The sequence below is a fragment of the Panthera tigris genome, chromosome B3 (assembly GCF_018350195.1).
Source record: "Panthera tigris isolate Pti1 chromosome B3, P.tigris_Pti1_mat1.1, whole genome shotgun sequence".
Lineage (NCBI taxonomy): Eukaryota > Metazoa > Chordata > Mammalia > Carnivora > Felidae > Panthera > Panthera tigris.
Genome location: NC_056665.1, coordinates 121,539,772 through 121,563,121, shown reverse-complemented (window position 1 = coordinate 121,563,121; position 23,350 = coordinate 121,539,772). Strand labels below are relative to the sequence as shown.

The 23,350-nt window shown below is 39.3% G+C and overlaps 1 protein-coding gene across 1 annotated transcript in view; it reads left to right on the top strand.

Annotated features, from left to right (window-relative positions):
• Nucleotides 1-20,532, top strand: part of SPTLC2 (serine palmitoyltransferase long chain base subunit 2) — a 101,694-nt gene extending 81,162 nt beyond the window's left edge. Inside the window, exons 10-12 of the mRNA XM_042990238.1 lie at nucleotides 12,058-12,193; nucleotides 15,320-15,449; nucleotides 20,152-20,532. Coding sequence (XP_042846172.1) covers nucleotides 12,058-12,193; nucleotides 15,320-15,449; nucleotides 20,152-20,271 — 386 coding nt within the window. The 3' untranslated portion in view covers nucleotides 20,272-20,532. The remainder of the gene's footprint in view (nucleotides 1-12,057; nucleotides 12,194-15,319; nucleotides 15,450-20,151) is intronic.
• The last annotated feature ends 2,818 nt before the right edge of the window (nucleotides 20,533-23,350 follow it).

Genomic DNA, 23,350 nt, shown 5'->3' with positions numbered 1-23,350 from the left:
GAGAGAGAGAGAGAGAGAATGACCAGGGGAGGAGCAGAAGAGAGGGAGACACAATCCAAAGCAGGCTCCAGGCTCTGAGCTGTCAGCACAGAGCCTTACGTGGGGCTCAAACTCACGAACCGTGAGATCATGACCTAAGCCAAAGACAGGCGCTTAATTGACTGAGCCACCCAGGTGCCCTATGAGCACTTTTGTTTTAATTGACTATATTGAATTTGATTAAGTGGTTCATCATTTACATGGAGTAAATAATTTGTATGAAACAAACTTACACATTCTATTGAGACTTCTGTAAATGTACAAAAAAACATTTTTTTTTACATAAGTAGCAGTTTTAATGGGGATTCAACATTCAGCTGTTTTCCTTTAGGCTCTTGAAAACCCCAGAGACTTAAGAATGTTTTTCATTACTGTTGATTATCAAATCTAAATGTTCACTTGCCAACCCACTTCCTCTTTCTTGGAAGAAGTAAAAGTTATTTTTAGACCTCTGATTTCCTGATTAAGTGGAGTCAGGAATCCCAGCAATTCTCCCTATTAAAGGATATGCTTGCACATGTAAGGAATGTTCTGTTTACCTAGGGTTTATTTAGTTCAGGAATATCTTAAACCCTGGGACAAGTCCAGCCTTCCCTAAACTGTCTGTCTACATCTACACCCTCTGCTCAGTTCTACCTTTTAAAATGGAAATCAAACTCTACTCCTTTCCAAAAGAACCCATCCTTCTATTGTAATTTAGCAAAAGCATTAGTCCTAAGAAATTAATATTTTGCCATTGCCATATTTGATGTCAGAATTTCAGATTTGAGTCTTCCTTAGAAAGCACAATCTCAAGAGAACCCATTTTTGTACATCGGTAATATATTGTGCTTACTGAGAGATTGGCGTCATTTTAACTTTTCCTTTGCTAATCTGATTAGTTCTGTGCCCATTGCAGGCTGATAATCCCGGTGATAATGCTCTGCAGCTCTCCTAAAAGGCCTTCATCCAGTAGGGCAGTTGGAACCAGATTCGTTAACAATACTTGTGCCAACCTTTCATCAGCTACTCCCCCTTGCGAACTATGTAGACAAAAAACCTAATACTAAAACATCTAGGGAAAAATGACTTTGAGAATGAAAGCAGATTCACAGGTGGAAGATAAATATTTTTATGGCCAGTATTGTCTGATTTGTGCATTTGTTCATATCATTTAAAAAAGAAAGGAGGAAAAAGAGGAAGGGCCAGCCCCTTTATGCTTTCATTTCCTGCCTCGGGGCAAGGGTTTTAACTCCAAAGTAAGCTTTTCATAACACTTTCCCTGTCTTACAAATTCCTGGAACACCTAGCAAATTTCATTATTTTTCCAGGTTTGTCTTAACTAACAAAGGCTGACAGGAGACCGCCTGAGACCACCCTGCATATATTGTCATTTTTACAAAGTCCCAGTTTGCCATCTCACTAGCAACGTATGAGAGGTTTCATATTTTTGTCAGCATTTGCTAGAGCCTCTCCAACATATTTTAATGCATTTAAAGACACATTTTCATTAGGGGAAATCAGAGAGGGAAGTGGAAAAAAGAAGAGACATTTATTGTTAACGCAAATTAGGACCTGTATCATGTTGTATTTAATATGTTTATTCGTTTCTCCCTTTGCCTTACCTTCTCAACCCAACTCAATATTTTGAGGATATTTACTACATTCCATCCAAAGGAAAAAAAATGTACAGAAACAAACAGAAAGAAGACCTAAACAAATAGAAAGATTCCTGTGCTCATGGATTGGAGGACTTGGTATTGTTAAGACAACAGTACTTCCCAAGTTGATCTACAGATTCAACAATATCCCCATCAGAATCCCAGCTGCCTTTTTTGTAGAAGTTGGCAAGTGGATCCTCATATTCATTTGGAAATGCAAGAGACAAGAGATCCAGAATAGTCCAACTTGAAAAAGAACAAAGAGGAGTCACATGTCCCGAAGCTGTGGTATCAAGATAGTGTCAAACTGGCATAAGTATAGATAGACAGACCATGAAATACAAACGAGAGTCCAGAAGTAAACTTTTAATTTAGGATTAGTTGGTATTCAATAAGACAATCCAATGGAAAAGAATAGTCTCTCTTAACAAATGATTCTGAGACAGTTAGATATCCGCATACAAAAGAATGAAGTTGGACCCCTACCTCCCACCATGTACAAAAATAACTCAAAATGGATCAAAAGCCTAAGTGTAAGAGCCAAATTTACCAAACTCTTAGAAGAAAATATAGATGTACGTCTTCATGACTGTGGGATTAGGCAGTGCTTTCTTAGTTATGACACCAAAAGAATAAGCAACCAAAAAACATATATTGTACTTCATCAGAATTACAAGCTTTTGTTCTTTGAAAGACAGCCCATCCAGAAAGTGAAAATACAACCCTCAGAATGGGAGGAAGTTTTGCAAATCATGTCTGATAAGACTCTAGTATCCAGAATATAGAAAGAACTTTTATAACTCAAACTAAACAACCCAATTAAAAATGTGCAAAGGATACAAATAGGTATTTCTCCAAAAAAGATAAATGGCCAATAAACACAGAAAAAAAGGTATTTAAACCTGTTAGACATTAGGGATTTGCAAATGAAAATCACAAGATACCACTGTACTCTCACTGGTATGGCTTAAATAAAAAAGACAGTAATGTTGGTGAGGATCTAAGCAATTGGAATGGTGTGTTCCCATATTACTGGTGGGAATGTAAAATGTCCCAGCCACTTTAGAAAACAGTTCCAGTTCCTCAAAAAGCAGACACCAAAGAGTTACCACTTTACCCAGAAATTCTCTTCCTAGGTATATTCCCAATCAAATTGAAAACATACACAGCATTATTCACAGTAGCCAAAAAGTAGAAACAACCAGTGTGCATCAACTGATGAGTAGATAAACAAAATTCCATTAAAAAAGAATGGATTAAAAAATAATTCTTAAGAAAGAATGAAGGACTGATACATGTTATAACATGGATGAACCTTGAAAACATTAAGTGAAAGAATTAAGATACAAAAGGCCACATAAAATATGATTCCATTTATATGAAATGTCCAGAATAGGCAAATCATAGAGACAGGAAGTAGATCAACGGTTGCTCAGGGCAGTGGGGAGAGGGAAATGGGGAATGACTGTTAACGGGTAAGGAGTTTCTTTTGGGAGAGATGAATTACATACTAGTGATGGCTGCACAACTTTGAATATGCTAAAAACCATTGAGTTGTACATTTTTAAAAGGGTGAATGTTACAGGATGTGAATTATATCTTAATAAAAGGAGGAGAACTGAAAAAGAGTAGAGTAATGGGGGAGTACAATTTATTATATAAACTGTAATAATTTGTAACAGTCAAAGTAATGGAATAGAAATAAAATTCCAGAAAGGTAAGAAAAGGGTCTGCTGAAAAGAAGCCCTACCTAATCATAAAGTATTGTGTTTTAATGTACTGCTAATCATTTAGCTCATATTTTACATTGGGTTTTCCCATGTGTGGTTTTACACTTTAAATATACCAGATCGCTCCACATTTATATCTTCCTCTACATAATTGGTAATATCGTAGTTGAATCTAGGGGAGGTAAAAACATACCCAAGATCATATAGCTAATGTGTCTCCAACTCAAGTTTAAGGGTAAAGAGAAGAGAAACCCATGGTTCCTATGGAGAAAGAACATTAGGGCCAGTAGTGGCTCTCAACTAACCAGGAGCAGTGCTGCCTTCCTAAGACATATTTGGAAAAATCTAGGGGCATTTTTGGTTGTCACAGATTAGGCTATGGGGTGGTGGTATTGGCATTTATTGCCAAGGGGCCAGTGATTCTTCAGGACACTGGACAGCCTTAACAACCAAGAACTGTGTCCCATATGCCAATCGCAGTCTTATTGAGAAACATTGGCAGTGGTTGACTGAAATTTTGCAGGATGCCCCCTGTTGGAAGATAGAGCAGTGACTGAAATCTTAGAATGGAAATTTGGAAGTGTTACTAGACAAGAGAACTCGTTCCAATCTTAGATTTGGTTCCTTGCCGCTCAAAAGTCAATAGTGGAGAGACAGGTGATGTTGGGAAAGGAAAGGTTGCTTTATTCAGGAAGCGGGCAACATGGGAAGATGGTGGACTAATATCTCAAAGACCATCTGCCCCATCCAGGGGAAGCCAGAAGGTTTTAAAAGGGAATGCACAGGAAAAGGGAGGGGGATATATGCAAGAGAAGCAGGTGCCCAGGCAGCCACTCCTCTGTTGACATGAGTATGAACAGAATTGCTGGCAGCAGCAATAACTGCTTTCAAATGTAGTCAGACCTTATCTTCTGCGAAAGTTTGGTCCTTCACTCCTCAAGGCCAGTGGTCTGCAAATATCAGAGAAAGTCAGTCAGGTCTGCTACAGATCAAGGGACTTAGGTCAGAATAAGCCTGAAACAATTTAACCCTTAATACTGGTTGAAGTGCTATTATATGAAGGATGCGGGATGAAAGGAAATCTCTCGGCACCAACTCTTTCCCTAGGAACAGATGGATCAGGGCCCAAGAATCGAGGAGATGTGTGGCCTCCAGGGCTGGGATGGTGGAGGCAGGGTTAGTGTAAGATTCTTAAGAGGCAGGTAAGTCTCCAAGGGAGGCTCCAGCAGGCACCATCAGTGACTTTAATTAAACAGTTACTCAGTTCTTTTTTTACATTCCTGTTAACTACCATTCCCTTTTATGTCCTACTTAATACAGAAGCTAAACAGGATCTGTGAGCAGTGGTTGAGGGTACAGTCTTTGAAACTAGAACCACCAAGGAGTTCAAATCCTGGTTCCTCCTCTTGGAGTTACTTAGCCTCTCCTGGCATTGGTTTACTTTCCCCAGCTGCAAAATAACTCTTAAATTTGCCAGTTTCTAAAAGGGAAAGGAGGGCAACCCTACTAAGTCTCTTCTTCTCTCAGAAATTATTGATGTGGTGTAGGAAAGACACTGTGGTTTAAGTATCGTAGCCAAGGTTTACTTGTCTCTTTTGAAAGTGTCATCGTGATTGCATCTGGGATTTTCTACCGTGCAAATAATTTACAGTTCGTGGAACTGCTGTAATAGCAATAGTTAAGGCAGACCTGACTCCCTCTTCAGCTAAGCCCAAAATACTTCCAGCCAAGCAAGAGATTGAGCTGTTGTCCTAACATTACATTTAGATGTAGCACCACTCCTATAAGAGAATGCCAAGTTCATTTACATTAATATAAATCAACATGTTCTTCCATTCGCTTATGGGAGACTATACAGTAGTATCTTATTAGAAGATAAGGGTGGCTGGTAATGGACTTGGTAATATTTAGAGATATAGCAACTGAAATGAAATACAGTTTGGAAATTGCTGTTACCAGCCAAAGGAAAGGGAAGAAGCATTTAGTGAGCCTGGCACCCTGCTTGCTATACTACATACTTTCTGTGCCTTGAAGGGAATCAGTACTAAGAGCTTCCATAATCACTATGGGAATAGCCTTTGAAAACATAGTTTGCATGTGATCTCATTTACTTGATACAATATAATACTTGTTTAAGAGATCTTTAAGATATAACCCCATTTTAGATTTGAGTGGAGACACATGTTTAACATAGGCAAAGTAAGTACACAATGTGTGAGTTTATTCTACTTTTCTAAAATGCTTTTCAAGAGAAAAACCACTAGAGTGAAACATAGTTGCTTTTCACTTGGCAGTATAACCTAACCAAAGTAAAATATTAGAAAAAGTAACTTTCCAAATAGCAAAAATAAGCCATTTGGATAGATGATTAAACTAAAAGATTGATAGTTAAATTCAATTCTTAGACCTGCAGTATTAAAGAGATTCTATGTGAACTGTCCACAGTGTACCATTTTTTATAGTTTAAATTAGAACAAGGTGATGGGTAGTATTTTTCCATATTTTATCCTGCCTTAATAACCCTTACCTTGTAGTTAAAGCTGAAAACCAATTGAACCCACTCTTGGAGCTGTTTTGTTTGGGGGACCCTCAATTAAGAAAACCCTTACCTACTTTGAGATTATGACCTTGAAGAAAAAGGGGGGAGGGAGAAGAAGTTCTTCAATTTCAAATTCTTCCAGCCCATTATAATTAATTGGAAAGTGTAAGTCCGAAGAGTAGCAGTAATTTTATTTTTCCCAGGAAAGCAGATTATATCAGCATATCCAGGAAATCTAAGAAGATTAGGAACTGTGTAATGGAGTATGATGTGAGTTAGGGGATCAGATCTGGCTGAACATCATTTATATTTGTGTCCTTTATTTTGAAAGATTTCACTTAACACCAGAGATGGTATTTTTGAAGTTGCAGACTCAAACACATTTTGTTGATTATGTTATAAGTTATATAAAAGCCCCTCAGCTAAATTGACAATTATATTGCTATTTAAGCAGGTGAGTACATGCTATAATTTTTGAAGAATAAGTTCTGAGTAGTTAGCACTAATGCCATTTCAGACAAAATGCTCCCTTTTTTATCCCCTTACTCTATACTAGGTCTTGCCCTGTTGTTTTTGTAACCAGTCCTGAGACTTCAGAAAATGTGTAGCTCATAGAACGCTAGCTGTTCTGATTGATACCTGTCTGGGAGGGCTTACGAAATTTTATTTGAGTAATAATCCAGTAGTTCCTTCAAACGTTAAGTTCACATGGCTGGCAATCCTGAGGAATCTGGATTAAGACTTGATAAAAATATTCCTTTTGGAAAACATCTGGAATGCATTTGGTACAACCTCACAATCTATTTGGCAGGGTTAATAATTATAGCTCCAAATCTAATCCTATCTTGTAATGGTGACTTGAAGTTATTAATACATAGTGGTTATCAATAGGTAGATAGTTGTGATGCCCCACCTTCTGAGGTTTTGTTTCCTTAAAAGAACTAAATCTAATGATGCCATCACAATCTATTGATCCTTCATTACTTCCTAAGCATAAAATTCATTGCAAAGAAGTTGAGGACTAAAAATGATGTATTAAAGTTATCTCTTACATTTTCTGAGAAATGAAATTATGTCCTCCTGTTTCCTTTTCTTTTTTTCATGCCAAGCTGTAGATTTTATTAAGGAAGTTCTAAAAATGGTTTCATTTAACCATATTGAAGAACTCCAAACTCACGGCCACACAGCAAGGCTTAGTTGTAAAGTTAAAGAGAATCAGTATTAAGGTTTTTTTCTTTTTTTTTAAATTGCTTTGATGCTTTTTATCATCCTTAAAAGTAAAGATTTATGTTTGCAAAGTAGAGAAGAATGCTGGCCTCTTCTATTACCATCTGTGTTCTTAAAAAGATAAAGACATTTTAAGAGTTAGATTTTTTAAGACAAGACTAAACCTTCTTTTTACACTTTACATGTTTTAAATCCCTAATAGTTGGTCAGACTCTTGGTCTTGGGGTCATGAGTTTGAGCCCCACATTGGGTGTAGAGTTTACTTAAATAAAAAGAAAAAGAAAAAGAAATGGTCTAAATCCCTCTTAGACCATTCTTCCAGCCTGTTATAACTTGGCGGCAACTCTGTAGTAAGAAAACTTCTTAGAACTGAGCTAGCAGATTGGACTTAAGTAGCAGTTACACTTCTTGCATTAATGTTAACTAGTATTTTAGGTGATATTTAATTCAAAATAGGTAGCTGTGTTGTCTTTAAAATTCTGTGTCACGTCAAAAAAAGGAATAACCACTTAACTACTTCCCAGTATATGTAAATACCAGAGCTTACTGAATGTGTGCTATTATTTGTTTATTTTTCCTATTATTATCTTTGATATTATTAGGTTGTACCACAAGAAATTGCCATTTTTAGGTCACAAATAGTCAAATATTAGCAGTTCATGGTTCAGGCTGCGACTTTTGTAGCATCAATAGACCACTGAACTTGTACGATTTGCTACCATTTGTGATTGAGTTGACTTCTTCCTTTAGCACTGGTCTTGACACTTCCTCTCGGTCTTTATTCCCCGTACTCACCAGCAGTGACTGCGGTCTGCTGTTCAGGGTGAGTTCATTGGAAGAACTATTTTTCACTTGTCTTGTACTTGCCCTGTGTCTCCCTAGGCTCCTGCACCCATTCACCCCTACCCTATTCATTTGCCAGTAAGTGCTGTTTTAAAAATAGGACACAGATACTCTTACCCAGTAAAGGGCTGTGCTCTTTAAAGTTTGAAAAATACATAATTTCTTGATGTGGTGTAGAAGAAAAAACACTGACAGACCCAGAGAACGTTGATCTGCCTCCTACTGAAAGAAAGGCCTTAGAAAAAGTAATTTAACACCTGCGGGCAGTTTCTTTTTGTCAATAGTACATTCTTTTACTATACCCATCTAAAAGCAGTTGGGATCAAATGAAATGGAGCTGTTAATTTCTTCTTTTTTTAAAATTTATTTTTAAATTGTATTTCAATTCTAGTGTGACTATGATACCTAGATATATATTTAGGAGAGATATTTTTTAATCTCAACTTTTAATAGCTGCCAAAATGAAGGTTGGTGATCTCTGATGTCCATTAATTAGCACACGAGTATACAAACAAAAAAATAGTGGTGTGTCTTTACAAAGGAACACTAGTCAGCAATAATGGGGCTATATAAGTTGGGGATCCTAAATGCCTACTCCCACTGTCTTCAGGTTGTGTGATGTGAGTGTCATTTTAGATGTATGTTCTCCTGGGACTCTTCTTGTCTGGGGGCAGATGGTGATGAATCGTGCACCTGAGATTTTCACTTCCTTCCGTTAGAGAAAACTTGCTTAGAAAGATATAATAATTGAAAAAGTTAAGGTCTTCATCTCCTAAGATTTCTTCTTTTCCTTGATAATTTTTCTTTAAAAAAATTTTTTTTAATTAATGTTTTTTATTTATTTTTGAGAGAGAGAGAGAGAGAGAGACAGAGTGTGAGCAGGGGGGAATGGCAGAGAGAGAGGGAGACACAAAATCTGAAGCAGGCTCCAGGCTCCGAGCTGACAGCACAGAGCCCGACGCAGGGCTCGAACTCATGAACCGTGAGATCATGACCTGAGCCGCAGTTGATGCTTAATCGACTGAGCCACCCAGGCGCCCCCTTTCCCTTGATAATTTTTCTTGATATTCTTGGAATGAGAAAAAAAATTTTTTTTAGGATGAAGTCTTGCCATTTGCAATGAAAAAAAATTTTTTCAGCCATTTGGTTTGTGATGAGAAAAAGGTAGCAAATTGCAAAATAATAAGATGAATGCAGAAAAAATAATGTATACTAATATGCAGGTGTATCACTCAATTTTTTAAAAACCATCTTTAGTGAGATATCATTTGTATACAGTAAAATTCACCAGCTTTAAGTGTATAATTCTATGAGCGTTGACCAATGAATGTAGTCAGGCAATCACACCACAGTCGAGGAATGGGATGTCTTTGTCACTCCCGAGGAGTTCCCTCATATCCCTTTGCAGCCAGTCCTCTCTCCACTCCCTTTTATCGTGTTTTCCCCCCACTTTTCCGAATGTATGGAGCATATTTACAATAGCATTTTGTGCATCCTTGTCTGCTGGTACTCTTATTTATGGTCTATTGCTATTGATTGACTTACCTCCTGGTTGGTGGGTCATATTTTCCCATTTCTTTGAATGGCTGGAATTTGTTATTGTATGCCAGATGTTGTAAATTTTACATTACCAGGGGCTGCACTTTGTTGTATTCCTTTAGGTAGTGTTGGACTTTGTTCTTGGAATTAGTTGGATCCTTTTGAGACTTGCTGTTAAGGTTTGTAAGGGTGGATCCACAGCAACTTTGAGTCTAGGGCTAATTTAGCTCCACGACTCGTGTGACTCTCCGGGCTTTCCATTTTGGAAGGTGACAATACACACTGTTGCCAATTCTGTATGAGCTCTGGGAACTGTTGAGTCTGCTGCTTTCTGCTGGCTTTTTCCCCAGCCCCTGGTGGTTTCTTCTCAAGCACAAGCAGATGACACTCAGCCAGAGGCTCAAGGGGACCCTTCTGTAGACCCCCACATTTCTCTATTTGTACACTTCTCCCTCCTTTCCTGTACGCTGCCCGGCAAATTCTAGCCACCTTAGCATCCCCAACTCTGATCGCTGGTGTCCCAACTGAGGAGACTAGGTTCCTGTCCCTGGACAGCAGCCTGGGACCTGCCTCTAGGCAGTCAGGGGGCAATCCAGAGGCTTCTGTATTGTTTTCCTTATCCCCAGCAGCATAGTCCTGCACTGCCTGTGGCCTGGTGTTTGAAAACCATTGTATATACATTTTGTTTTATGTGATTTGTCCAGTTTTCTGTTGTTAACGGCAGAAAGGTAAAACTGGTCCCGGGTATTTTACCAGGGCCAGAAGTAGAAGTCTCTTTTTCTAAATGTAGAGTTAAGCGTGTATTGGTATTTCTAGGGAAAAAACTTGGGCACAGGGCTCAGAGATTCTCAATATACTTAAATGTAACATACTTTAATGTCTGCTTTATTGTAGGACATATGTCGTAACTTAAGTGATGTTCTTCAGTGTTCACAATAAGCGAGTCTAAGTTTGAGTGTTATTCTCTGGTTAACTTGAAATTATTTACACAAAGTATTAATTTTGGGTTATTTGTAGCAGACTTATCTAGGGTGGCTTTGCATCAGTGGATGGATATGTTAGCATTCTAAGCACGTTTGTTAACCATCTGTGTTTCTGATCAACTGATTAATTTATCTTTGGAGGTATATGACACTTGTACTTTAAAAAATACGAATTTTGGGGCGCCTGGGTGGCTCAGTCGGTTGAGCATCCGACTTCGGCTCAGGTCATGATCTCACAGTCTGTGAGTTCGAGCCCCGCGTCGGGCTCTGTGCTGACAGCTCAGAGCCTGGAGCCTGCTTCCGAGTCTGTGTCTCCCTCTCTCTCTGCCCCTCCCCCGCTCATGCTCTGTCTCTGTCAAAAATAAAAATAAACATTAAAAAAAAAAAATAAAAGGGGCACCTGGGTGGCTCAGTCGGTTGAGCGTCCGACTTCAGCTCAGGTCACGATCTCACGGTCCGTGAGTTCGAGCCCCGCGTCGGGCTCTGGGCTGATGGCCCGGAGCCTGGAGCCTGCTTCTGATTCTGTGTCTCCCTCTCTCTCTGCTCCTCCCCCGTTCATGCTCTGTCTCTCTCTGTCTCAAAAATAAATAAACGTTAAAAAAAAAAAAATTAAAGCTTAAAAAAAAAATACGAATTTGTTGGCTCCCTAATATATGTGAGAAGATGACTGCAACCCTTTCTTATTTGTGAGTATTTGTGGTTGGGAAGATCCTTAAGCAGTGCTGAGCCCTTTGCACGCTGATCTTTTGAATTTAGGCTTGCTCTCCATGAAGTCTGTTCGTGGACGTCTGTTCATAGATTTACGTACCATAATGTCAAAACCCAGTTCAAATATTTAGTCAGTCAGTGGTTTGAGAAATGTTTGTTATAATCCATTCCTATGTAAGGAAGATGAACAGACTGGGATTAAAAATATGATTTTACATTATTACGGATATGCTATTGTTGTCTGATAGTAGTTTCAGGGAAATGGTAACATAAAACCAAACTCTTAGGAGGAAAGTTTGGGGCTCTAAATGGCTCCATCTCTGGTCTCGTGTGTAAAATTATTTGCAGCATAGTTCACTGGAATGAATATTGAAGTCGAGGGACCTAGATTCTCGTCTTGGCTGTGCCACCTGTTAACGTGTAACTGCAGGCCAGTCACCACCTTTGTGGGAGTCACCCAACCTGCAAAGTGAATAGTTAATATTGTATCTACTGTTAAGGGATAGAAGAATGTTAAATGAGATATATTGAAAATGTTTAATGATGCTAATGTGCCGTGAAAATATTAATTGTTAAACTTCATTTTGTACATTATTACAAAATCTGCTATCAACACCTACTGTGACAGAATACAAAGCAAGATTTGTTTGTATTTATATTTCATACAGTTTGTTATGTGAAAATATTTTATGTTAGGAGGGAGGAACCAAACATAGGACTGATTGATAGAATGGAGACAGAGGAGATTGCTCTCTTTTTCCCCACTCCTTTTTCTTAGTGTTATTGTTTTCCTCCTCTTGATTTTCCAGGCAAAGAATGTATACAGCAGTTAGCCGAAAACACCAGGTATTTCAGAAGACGTCTGAAAGAGATGGGCTTCATCATCTATGGAAATGAAGATTCTCCAGTGGTGCCTTTGATGCTCTACATGCCAGCCAAAATTGGGTATGTTTTATTGCAGATTACAGATGGGTCTCTAATTAGACTTAAGGTTTCTGTGCTGTTAGACTCAGGCTTATGTATTTTGTCAGGGAAAATTGTCTTGGCTTCATTATATTAACCTACCTTCATTTGCTAGAAATTCCGTAAATAGTGGATTCCAATTTATGAAATAATGTTAACTTGTTAGTCTTTCATTAAACAAATATTGAGTTCAGTGCCCTCTTCTAGGAGATTGGCATAGATCAGTGAACAAAACACAAAAATAAAATCCCTGTCCTTGTGGAGCTTAATGTTCTAATGGGGCAGAAGTCAGACAAACGTAATAAATAAGTTATGTAATTTGTTAGAAGATTTACATGTTATGGGGAAAAGTAGAGCAGGGCATGGGGGATGGGGAGAGTACCCTGTGGGTGGGCAGATGACAGTATTAACTTGGAATGGTCAGGGTGAGCCAGTGGAAAGGGAAGGTGACATGTGAGCTTGAAGGAGCTGAGTTAGCCACTTAGAGAAAGAAGTTCTCTGCAAATGCCATAGCACAAGAACACGCTTAGCCGATAGAGGGGTAGCAAGAAGGTGAGTGGAGCTGAAATGCAGTGCCCGGAGGGGAGTCGTGAGCCTTGAGGTCAAGGTGTGTTGTTGCAGATTATACCAGTTTCTTTGATTTGTGCAACTCGTGTGTAACGGAAAGCCTTGCTCTGGAACCGCTTCCAGTGTGTTCGACAAGTCCAGGTATATAATAAAACCAGAAGACATTTGAAAAGTAATTTAAAAAAAAAAAAAAAAAAGGGAAGGAAGGAAGAAAGAAAAGTAGTATGAAGTGAGCAAATATAGTTACTTGCAAAGTAGGCAAAACTGCATCAGAGATTAGAAAGGAGTTATCTGGGGCGCCTGGGTGGCTCAGTCGGTTAAGCGTCCTACTTCAGCTCGGGTCACGATCTCACGGTCCATGAGTTCGAGCCCCGCGTGGGGCTCTGGGCTGACAGCTCAGAGCCTGGAGCCTGCTTCCGATTCTGTGTCTCCCTCTCTCTCTGCCCCTCCCTCGTTCATGCTTTGTCTCTTTCTGTCTCAAAAATAAATAAACGTTAAAAAAAATTTTTTTTTAGAAAGGAGTTATCTACTTAGTATAGACTCAGGTTAAAAAAAAAAGGCACATTTTTTCAGATTTGTGGGTTTTGACTGATCTTAAATATAAAACTGGATAAGGATCATTTCTCAGGTTTAATTGAACTCATTAAAGAAGCAGATATTTTTATTCATCTTTGAATCCCCAGTGCCCACCATGATCCCTGTCACTCAGAGGGCACTCAGTAAATGTTTATTAAAGTGGATATAGGAGGTAAAATTAAAGCGGAGAAGTATGGTGATTGCAAAGATAATGAGGAGGAAATTGGGGAAAAGTGCCCACTGAGGGAAAAAAAGTTCAGTTTTCAACAGGAAGTCCTATGCACATTTGGCCTCATAGCCTTACAGGGATGGAGGAAATGAACCAAAGCAGAGGTGTAGATTTTCTCCCTCTTCTTTAAGTGGAATTATCATAAATAAACAAAGAGTTGTGTGGTATGAAGGACTTAGTCTAGAACTGTTTCTTTCTTTCCTTTTTTGAAAATGTTTATTTTGCGAGGGGGTGTTGCAGAGAGAGAGGGGGAGACAGAGAATCCCAAGCAGGCTCTGAGCCACCAGCACAGAGCCCGATGCAGGGCTCAAACCCATGCACTGTGAGATCATGACCTGAGCTGAAATCAAGAGTCGGACGCTTAACCATCCGAGCCACCCAGGTGCCCCAGAACTGTTCTTTTAGAGAGGACTATGTCTGACCTATTCTACACAAGGGAAACCTGACTGTGCAAAATGATTAAGATTTAGAAAGGGTGAATAAAGCACTAGACCGTTTGGGAGGGTGACTGAAGATGCAGGGTGCTTGGGGTCAAAAGAAGTACTAGAAGAAGTGGAGAGAGGGTGGCACTTACATAATTGGTTACTCATGTAACTAAAGTGTGGAGGATTTTTTATTGTCAAACAAATGCTTTAAAGAGCTAAGGGAATAGTCAAGAAGGAATAAGGTAGGTCAGCAAGAGGGAAAGACAAGAAACAACATAATTAGCAAATAAGAACTTACATGAAAGTTAGAATTCTGTTATTTAGACAAGATATAGATGTGGAGTGAGGCCACGTGCCATCACTTTGGTTTAGGGTGGAGAGTTAAATAAATTTTGTGTAGTCTGGGAAGTCAGCTGAAGCCTGGGGATGAGTTTGCCTCACAGACACCAAAGGAAATCCTAAATTCCAAATCAGAAATACCTGGTCTTTGGGGCACCTGGCTAGCTCAGTCTGAAGAGTTGTACGACTCTTGATCTCAGGTGAGTTTGAGCCCCACGTTGGGTAGAGATTACTTAAATAGATAAATAAACTTAAAAAAAAAAAAAAAAGAAAAGAAAAGAAATACCTGATCTGGAGGGCTAACACTAATCGGCCATTCTGCCAGCAGAAAGATGTCCATGTTACAGCAGATCTTCTGCATCCGTAATCTTAAGAATTCTTTAAATTTACTGCCAATTCTAATATTTCAAGGACAAGGTTTTTTTTTAATTTTTAGTTTTTTTTAAATGTTTATTTATTTTTGGGAGCGGGGTGGGCAGAGACAGAAGGAGACACAGAATCCGACACAGACTCCAGGCTCTGAGCTGTCCACACAGAGCCCAGAGCTTGCCTCCGATTCTGTGTCTCCCTCTCTCTCTGCCCCTCTCCTGCTCTTGCTCTGTCTCTCTCTCTCTCTCAAAAATAAATAAAATATTTAAAAAAATAAACTCAAGTTCATTTTGAAGCCTCTGAACCACTCTTATGTGTCAGGGACACTTTAAGGCTATAACTGCAAATCACTTTAGTCAAGCCCTATTAAAAATTGGTCTGTGACAACTATATTTATCTTTGTGAAGGAAACCATTTGGGAGAAGACCACTTTAGGACTGAATTAAAGAAGTCTGGCAATTTTAACTTGAAAAGAAGTTAGAGGAAATTTCTAATAGAAGTCTCCAATGCCTGTGTCACCTGAGTTTAAATCATTCAGGACCAAAGACCTTTGGACTGTAGTTTATTATTCTTCCTGATTCTTACCCTGCTTTCCCCTTGCAGCGCCTTTGGACGGGAGATGCTGAAGCGGAATGTCGGGGTAGTTGTGGTGGGATTTCCTGCTACTCCGATTATTGAGTCCAGAGCCAGGTTTTGCCTGTCAGCAGCTCATACCAAAGAAATACTTGATACTGTAAGTAGACACTTTGACCTTGATATAAACATGCCTACACTAAGCACACCTAGATATCAGATGAAATGAATCATCTATTGATCTTGAAGTTCTTTGAGCACCTGAGGTATTGACTGGTAAAATGGAGGAGGGAGTATACAGTGCTGCTTCAAACACTGCAATTTACAAAATAAATCGCAAAGCCATTAGCAACACCCACTAGACCCATCAGAGCTCTGGGAATTTCTCGCTTTATCTTGTTCTATTCTGTCCCTTAGTATGGCCACTATAACTGTAATTGTCCTTGCGCTATTTCTACTGCAAGCCTTTTTTTTTTCTTTAACTTTATTTATATTTTTAATCACATTCTAACACTGGGAAATTAGATTCAGTGTATTATTGATACTGTATCTTTTTCTTTATTTTGATGTGCCTTTCAAATTTTGTCCAATAGATTTTCCAATTTTTCAAAAATCTTACTGGTGAGTTTCTTCATTATTTCTTTTTTAACCCACTGATACCAACTTTTCTTCTATTCTCTTTTATTTGGGTGTTTAAAAGTTTGATGTGCCTTTAACAAAAGATCTGTGTCATTACAAGCAATGGCTACAGCAATACACTGTCTTCTAACAACAGCTTTGACTCCCAAAGTCTATACACATTCATGAAAGAATTTAGATGTAGCCAAGATATTGAAGTAGATTTATGTTGCCAATAAATATGTTTGCCAGTTGAGAATTCTCACCCTTTCTGTAAGATCCACTTAAGGAATTGTTTGATTTTGCCTCCCGTTTAGTTTTTCTTGAAGCATAAAGTACATTTTTTGAAACCAAAGGTTTCTTGAAGTTGTTTTGTCCTAGGATATTTTATGGAGGTAAACATGAGCCTTATGAGGTACAAATGCATTTTGTGTGTAATGAGTCGTGTGACATGATTACATAGAAATGCCATAAAATTCACACACAGAAAAACCAAAACCAACCTCTAGAGCTAATAAACATAGCTAGCAGAGTTGCAGAGTAAACAATCAGCACAAAGTTAGGACGTTTCCCTATACCAGCAGTGAAGAAACAAAAACGAAGTTAAGAAAATTTCATTTATGCTAGCATTCAAAACAATAAAATACCCAGGAATAAATTTAACCAATTATATGAAAAACTTGTATACTGAAAACTCTAAAATGTGTAGATCTAATGCAGTCCCTGTCAAAATTCCAGTGGCTTTTTTTTTAGCAGAAATGGAAAAGCTGATCCTCAAGTTCATAAGGAACCGTAAGAGGCCCCCGATAGCCAAAACAGTATGGAAATGGAAAATCTAAGTTGGAGGAGTCAAACTCCCCAGTTTTGAAACTTACTACAAAGTAATTAAATCAGTGGGGTGCTAGCTTAAGGATAGACATATAGACCAATGGTGGTGAGAGTCCATAAGTACACCCATGCACCTATGGCCAATTGATTTTTCCACAGGAGAGCTCAGACTAGTTAATGGGGAAAGAATGTTCTCTTCAGCAAGTGGTACTGGACAACTGAATAACTATATGCAAAAGAATGAAGTTGGCCCCTACAACATGGATTAACCTTGAAAACATTATGCCAAGTAAAAGAAGCCAGGCACAAAAGACCACATTATATGAAATGTACAGAACAGGCAAATCCATAGGGTCAGAAAATAGATTAGTGGTTTTCAGGGCCTGGGAGGAGGCAGGGATGAGGATGAGAGTGTGGGGTTTCTTTTTTGAGGTGATAATGCTTTAAGATTACATGGTGATGAAAGTTGTACACCTCTGTGAATATACTAAGAAACACTGAATTGTACACTTTACAATTTGGGGTGCCTCCGTGACTCAGTAGGTTGAGCTCTTGATTTCAGCTCAGGTCATGATTCCAGGGTCATGGAATCAAGCCCTGCTTTGGGCTCCATGCTGAGCGTGGAGCCTGCTTAAGATTCTTCCACCCCCCACCCCCCACCCCCCACCCCCCCACCCCCCCTGCCAAATCTCCCTCCCTCTCTCCCTGTCTCCCTGCCCCTCCCCCACTCGCACACTCTCTTGCTGTCTCAAAAATAAGGATTAATCAATTAAAAATAAAAGGTGACTTATGGCATATGAATTGTATCTCAATAAAACTGTTACTTTTAAAAATGAGAAGGGCAAGGTTATCGATCATCTCTGGGGTACAGCTGTCCTAGAATATTCTCTTATTCAAGGACCAAACTCAATTCTGATTTACTCAGCTTTTTTCCTAAGAACCCATCTCACCCTGTCCAGAGGTTGAGTGTAGATTATTTAACAGATGGTGGAACTTGTAGCAGTTTCTTATTTCTAATCTAACCAGGTAACCTATATAATGGCAAACTAACAGTTTCTAGTTACAGTTTTATCTTTAATAAATAAATAAAACCAATTTATCTGAAATATTTGGTGTGGGATCAGAGGAAATCATGTAATCTAGATCCCTTTGGGATACTGTGGGGTTTTTTTTTTTTTTCTGTCTGTTCATTTTCTTTTTTACATTAATAAAAAAAATCGGGTCTTTCTGAAGTCAGAGGTCATAAATGTCCTTTCCTTTGTGATCTTCCATAAGTCATGTGTTGTTTTAAATTAATAAATCCTGTATCAGAGGTCAGGGGGATAAATGGTCAATGGGTTCTTCCAGCTGAAGTCACTCTTAATTTATTTACATATGAAACTTTCGGTTAAACATTTTCTTGAAGATACCACTGTTCTGATAGCATTCTGAAGTGCAGCTCTTAATTTGCTTTCTATATTTTCCACATTTGCAGTGAAAAATGTTTTTTTCTTCTACATAAATTAAGGAATACTATTTACCGGTGGGTTTTTTTTCTCTCTACAAACACCGAGTTTTAAAAGTTAAATTTAAGAACAGGCAAATGTGTCTTTTACTAATAATCAGTTGATTCCCTTTTATGAAGTAGAAGGTATACATTTTCATATGAAATTATAACCGTAAGAGTGAACAGAAGATGTGTATGACGTGATGGAAATTTAGAGAGTCACCCTCGGCTACTACTGCCCACCTTTTCCATTTGTTAGTCTAATTAGGGTGTCCTAGACAGAGCCCTGTCTCCGAAGCTGGGGCCCTTCGCCCCAGGTTTGTTACTGGATCCACGGGGTAACATCCACAGGCGCTTGGGGAATGAATAATAGGGCCGGAGAGCTGCCATGCAAACTGCGTTCTGTGACCTGCGTGAGGCACTCTTAGTAAAAAGCCTTAGAACCTAGGATTACAAATTTTTGCTGTCTTTGGATTTCTTTGGGAAGTATCTGGGCTTAGAGTTTCTCTGTCCTTCTGTTAGATTTTTTCTGAGAAATTGTGAACACATATCGCTTTCTTATATTGGATCCTCTATTCTGACTCTCTGGGCTGCTTTTTGGAAAGATTAAGTCTGTGAACTGACTGTGATTCGTGCACTTTGCTGTATACATGTTATACTTCAACCGAGAGTTCATTTTTTAAAAAACATACACGTATAAAAAAATAACAATTACCTCTACCAGATAGGACTGGTGTAGCAATCAGGAAGAGATTTTTTGGGGTGCCTAGGTGGCTGAGCCCGTTAATCATCCAACTTTTGATTTTGGCTCAGGTCATGATCTCACTGTTGTGAGATTGAGCCCCGCATCGGGCTCTGCGCTGACAGTGCAAAGCCTGCTGGGGATTTTCTCTCCTCTCTGCCCCTCCCCCCGCTCACACATGCACTCTCAAAAAAAAAAAAAAGGGTGGGGTGGCAGGGAGAGACTTTTCATTTCATAACTTATCTTAGCATTTGAATTTCTTTGATAAACAAAAGAGCAAGTTTTACAAGAAAGAAAGTTATACTGAGCTAATTAGTTTTGATGGGAAGACAAGATGATCTCTCAAGATTAGGATTTTGGAGTTCAGACTCATACCTGAGTTTAAATCCTGGTTCTGTCTGTTCTTGCTCCCTCACTTACACCTTGTCCGTTACCTACCCAGAGTCTCCTAACAGCTTCCCCTTTTTCTTTCTTTCTTTCTTTCTTTCTTTCTTTCTTTCTTTCTTTCTTTCTTTCTTTTTAATTTTTTTTTATGTTTGTTTATTTTTGAGAGAGAGACAGAGTTGGAGCAGGGGAGGGGCAGAGGGAGAGAGAGAATCCAAAGCAGCCTCCAGGCTCTGAGCTGTCAGCACAGAACCCAACACGGGGCTCAAACTCACAAACGGTGAGATCATGACCTGAGCCTAAGTCGGATGCTTAACCGGCTGAGCCACCCAGGCGCCCCAGCTTCCTCTTTTTCTTACTAAGTCTGATCAGCAGTCCACCTTGGGTGCTCTCTTCATCTTGCATGTAGAAGGCATCTCAACACAGACCTCTCATCGGTTTTCTTATATTTTAATAATAGAAACAACAAGTACTGGAATACGAAAGGAGAGAGGATAGTCGTAGCCAGGCTGACAAGTTCAGGGTGCATATTCCTTTTTCTACCAAGCATAATGTCCTTTGATGAATTATACCCCTTATACTGCATAATTGCTATTCACAACCCATTATTCATGACCAGCCTGACATTCTTGCTCAAAAAGCAGCTCTTTCCACAGCTGTCCTATAGTCTGATCAGAGTAAATGCACTAGACACGAATGGTCTCATAAAGGATAATCTTGCCATGACTGTTTTTAGAAAAATAAAGCACCAGGCATGCCTGCATCCTGCTGGCTCTGACTAACCTCTGCTCTTACATATTTTAGGCTTTAAAAGAGATAGATGAAGTTGGGGACCTATTGCAACTGAAGTATTCCCGTCATCGGTTGGTACCTCTACTGGACAGGCCCTTTGACGAGACTACATATGAAGAAACAGAAGACTGAGCCTTTTTGGTGCTCCCTTGGAGGAACTCTTCCTACCAGGACAGTGTGTGGCTTTTCTGAGCCAGTTCCAGGAACCATACTTCTGTGGCCATCTCACGTGAAAGACATTTCCTCAACTACTGACGGTGGCCACCTCACTCTAAATGGCATTTTGTAAATAGTAAAAAACTGCTTCACATTCTTCCTTTGCTACATTTCACCTTTCAAAAAAGAGGTGACCCACTCTCCTTTTTTGTCCATTAAAAATGTTTTATTTTATAACTCTTCTCCTTGTGAAATCACACTGACCCTAGCCTGTCCCTGGCTGACCACGCAGGCCGTTACCCTCTCCCCGCCCGCCTGCAGACTTGGCCCTACAAAAGCTCCTGCTGTCCCCCACACTGCAGCCTAGAGACTCACCCGGCCCTCCTTCCCAGGGAGCAAGTGCCTTCCGCTTACTTCCCATCCAGGTCTCAGAGGCCACCAACCTCAGAATCCTTATTTAACCTGTCAAGGATTTGACCAAAGTGTTCCTTTCATCTCAAGTTTAGCCGTTTAAGAAAAACCTAAACACTAACATTGCTAAAACCGCCCCTCATTATGTATCTCCCTCTGGCCAGCAGCCTCCCAAGGCTTGGTCTTGTTCCGTTTTGTTCTGGTCACCAGATGATTTCTTCCTTCACCATCAAATGTTTCTTTGTAATGGTCACCGTCTGAGGGCTATGTCCACTTTCTTGGGTTTTTCCCCAAGCTCTAAACTAACACTCCCACTTGATATTTAAAACACTTAAATTGTTCAGAAAGTACCCACATCCCACCCTGGTCAGACCTGTTGTGGTGGAGCTGACTCACACCTCGCTGTGTGTTCTGTGTCTACAGCTGTTTGGCAGAGGGACCTGCCATCCTGCAGGGGTCAGAGGGCCGGGGCAGTGTGGAGATAAAGGATTACTCCCGGTGGAACATCTGTGGTTGATTCATACTGTTTACTTTTCTGCCTGGGTCTGGGTCCAGATTAGGATTTAAACTGATAAAGGAAAATGTTGGTAAATCCTCTACTCAGAAATCATTTGTCATGTTCCTCTTTAAGGATTAAAGTTATTAACTTACCCTTTTTAGAAGCTGACCCATTTAAATATTACTCTTCTGACTGCTAGTTCTCTTTTGTTATTCTTGATGTCCTAAGACAATTCTAATCTGGCATCTGGAGGTTAGGGTCTCTCTCTTTTTTCCTTTTTTTTTTTTTTCCTCTTGAGCAATCCTGAACACCTGTATCTCTTTGCTAAACTGGGATCCTCTATTTCGACTCTTTGCAGGTAAGGGGACTTCATTCAGAGAGCTTTATACTGCCTGACCAAAGAACAAATCTGAAAACCACCGTGTTAAAGCTCTTACTTTTTTCTGTTGACCAAAGCTTAAGTGAAGAGGACTTTTGACTTTATTATATCCAAAATGAGCTTGTCTTTTAGTAGCCATCAAGTAATTATGGGGGAAGGATCGGGAACAGAATGGAAGAATACTGTGTGAAAGTAGTTTTGCACGTCTCTGTTTTTGAAATCACTCCTTGAACTGGTAAAAATACTCAGTCCAAATTCTCCTGGGTATCTTGTCATCAGCTGTGGTGTTTGTGCAGATATACGTAGGGGAGGACAGAAGCAATATGATTGTTGGGGAAGTTTTGTTTTCACGTCTTACGTTACCTTTGGTCACTCTCAACATCTTGAGAGCCTTCAGCCTTTGAAATACTCCAAGGTTTTGTTTTACTTTTTTAAACAATAGAAAAGGGTGAATGAAAGAAGCAAGTAGAAATGCAGGGACTATATTTAGCATGTGTAAATGGAAATAAAGAGATTGTGTCAACTAAGTAACTAGTCCTGTAAAAATACATTGCTAACTTTTCCCCTACATCTAGTTCCTCACCACAGAACCCCACTAGAGCACCAGAGTTTGCACTGTAGTTACTATCAAATGTTGTAGGGTTTGCAAAAGTCACCAACTTTAAGCAATGAACTTACCTGCTACTCTTTTTACTTTGGCTTGCATGAAGTCACTGCAATTTAAAATGTCAGTATGGGCATTTAAATATATATATATATATCTATAGATATCTATAGATATATCTATATCTATAGATATATCTATAGATATATCTATATATATATAGATACACACACACACACATCACTTTGCTGGTGCAAAGTTATGTCAGGATAAATGTAGTTAAGTTACAAGTTTATTTTTGAAGAGACAAAGCTGTGAGGCAAAGCAGGATATCTGCTTTCTAGAGAACAAAATGTTACACATGCTGGTTGTCTCTTCTTGGAAACTGTAATATAAATCTAGGGTCCAGTCATATCACAAGTATCATTATTTAACCAAGCATCTGGGGAAATACAGGTGTATATATAAATACAGTCATTGGGAATGAGTAGACATAGGTATTGTTTGATGCATGGTTTAACACAGTCTGATTCACAAATCTGATGGGATGCAAACAGGTAGCAGCTAACTATTACTGCCAAAGCTGAGAATCGGAGTCAATCAGTAGAGATGGGGCTAAGCATACCACTTTTTCTCATCCCTCTTTCTATTTAGCATTACCTTTATCCATTTCAGGTTTATAAGACCTTTTTTTTGCAGATCACATCAGAAGCCAGGAAATTTATACCTAGGAGACATCACAATCACAAAGAATGGATCAAGAGGCAGTGGCAGATTCTCCTCCTGCCTTTATTTTAAAAGCTTTACCCCAGAATATGGCATACGCTCTACAGCAAGTAAATATGCAAAGAGTATTTTCAGGACTGGGGTCTTTGGAGCACTTCAACTTTTTGCTTTGCTCTAGAAAATTTCTTCCCTTTAAAAATCACCCTAGGAGCACCTGGGTGGCTCAGTTGGTTAAGTGTCCTACTCTTTGATTTCAGCTCAGGTCATGATCTCATGATTTGTGAGTTCAAGCCCTGAGTTAGGCTCGAGCTGACAACACAGAGCCTGTTTGGGATTCTCTCTCTCTCTCTCTCTCTCTGTCCCTCCCCCACTCACATGCATACTCCTCATACTCTCTCTCTCAAACTTAAAAAAAATCATCCTAGTCTAGGGGCAC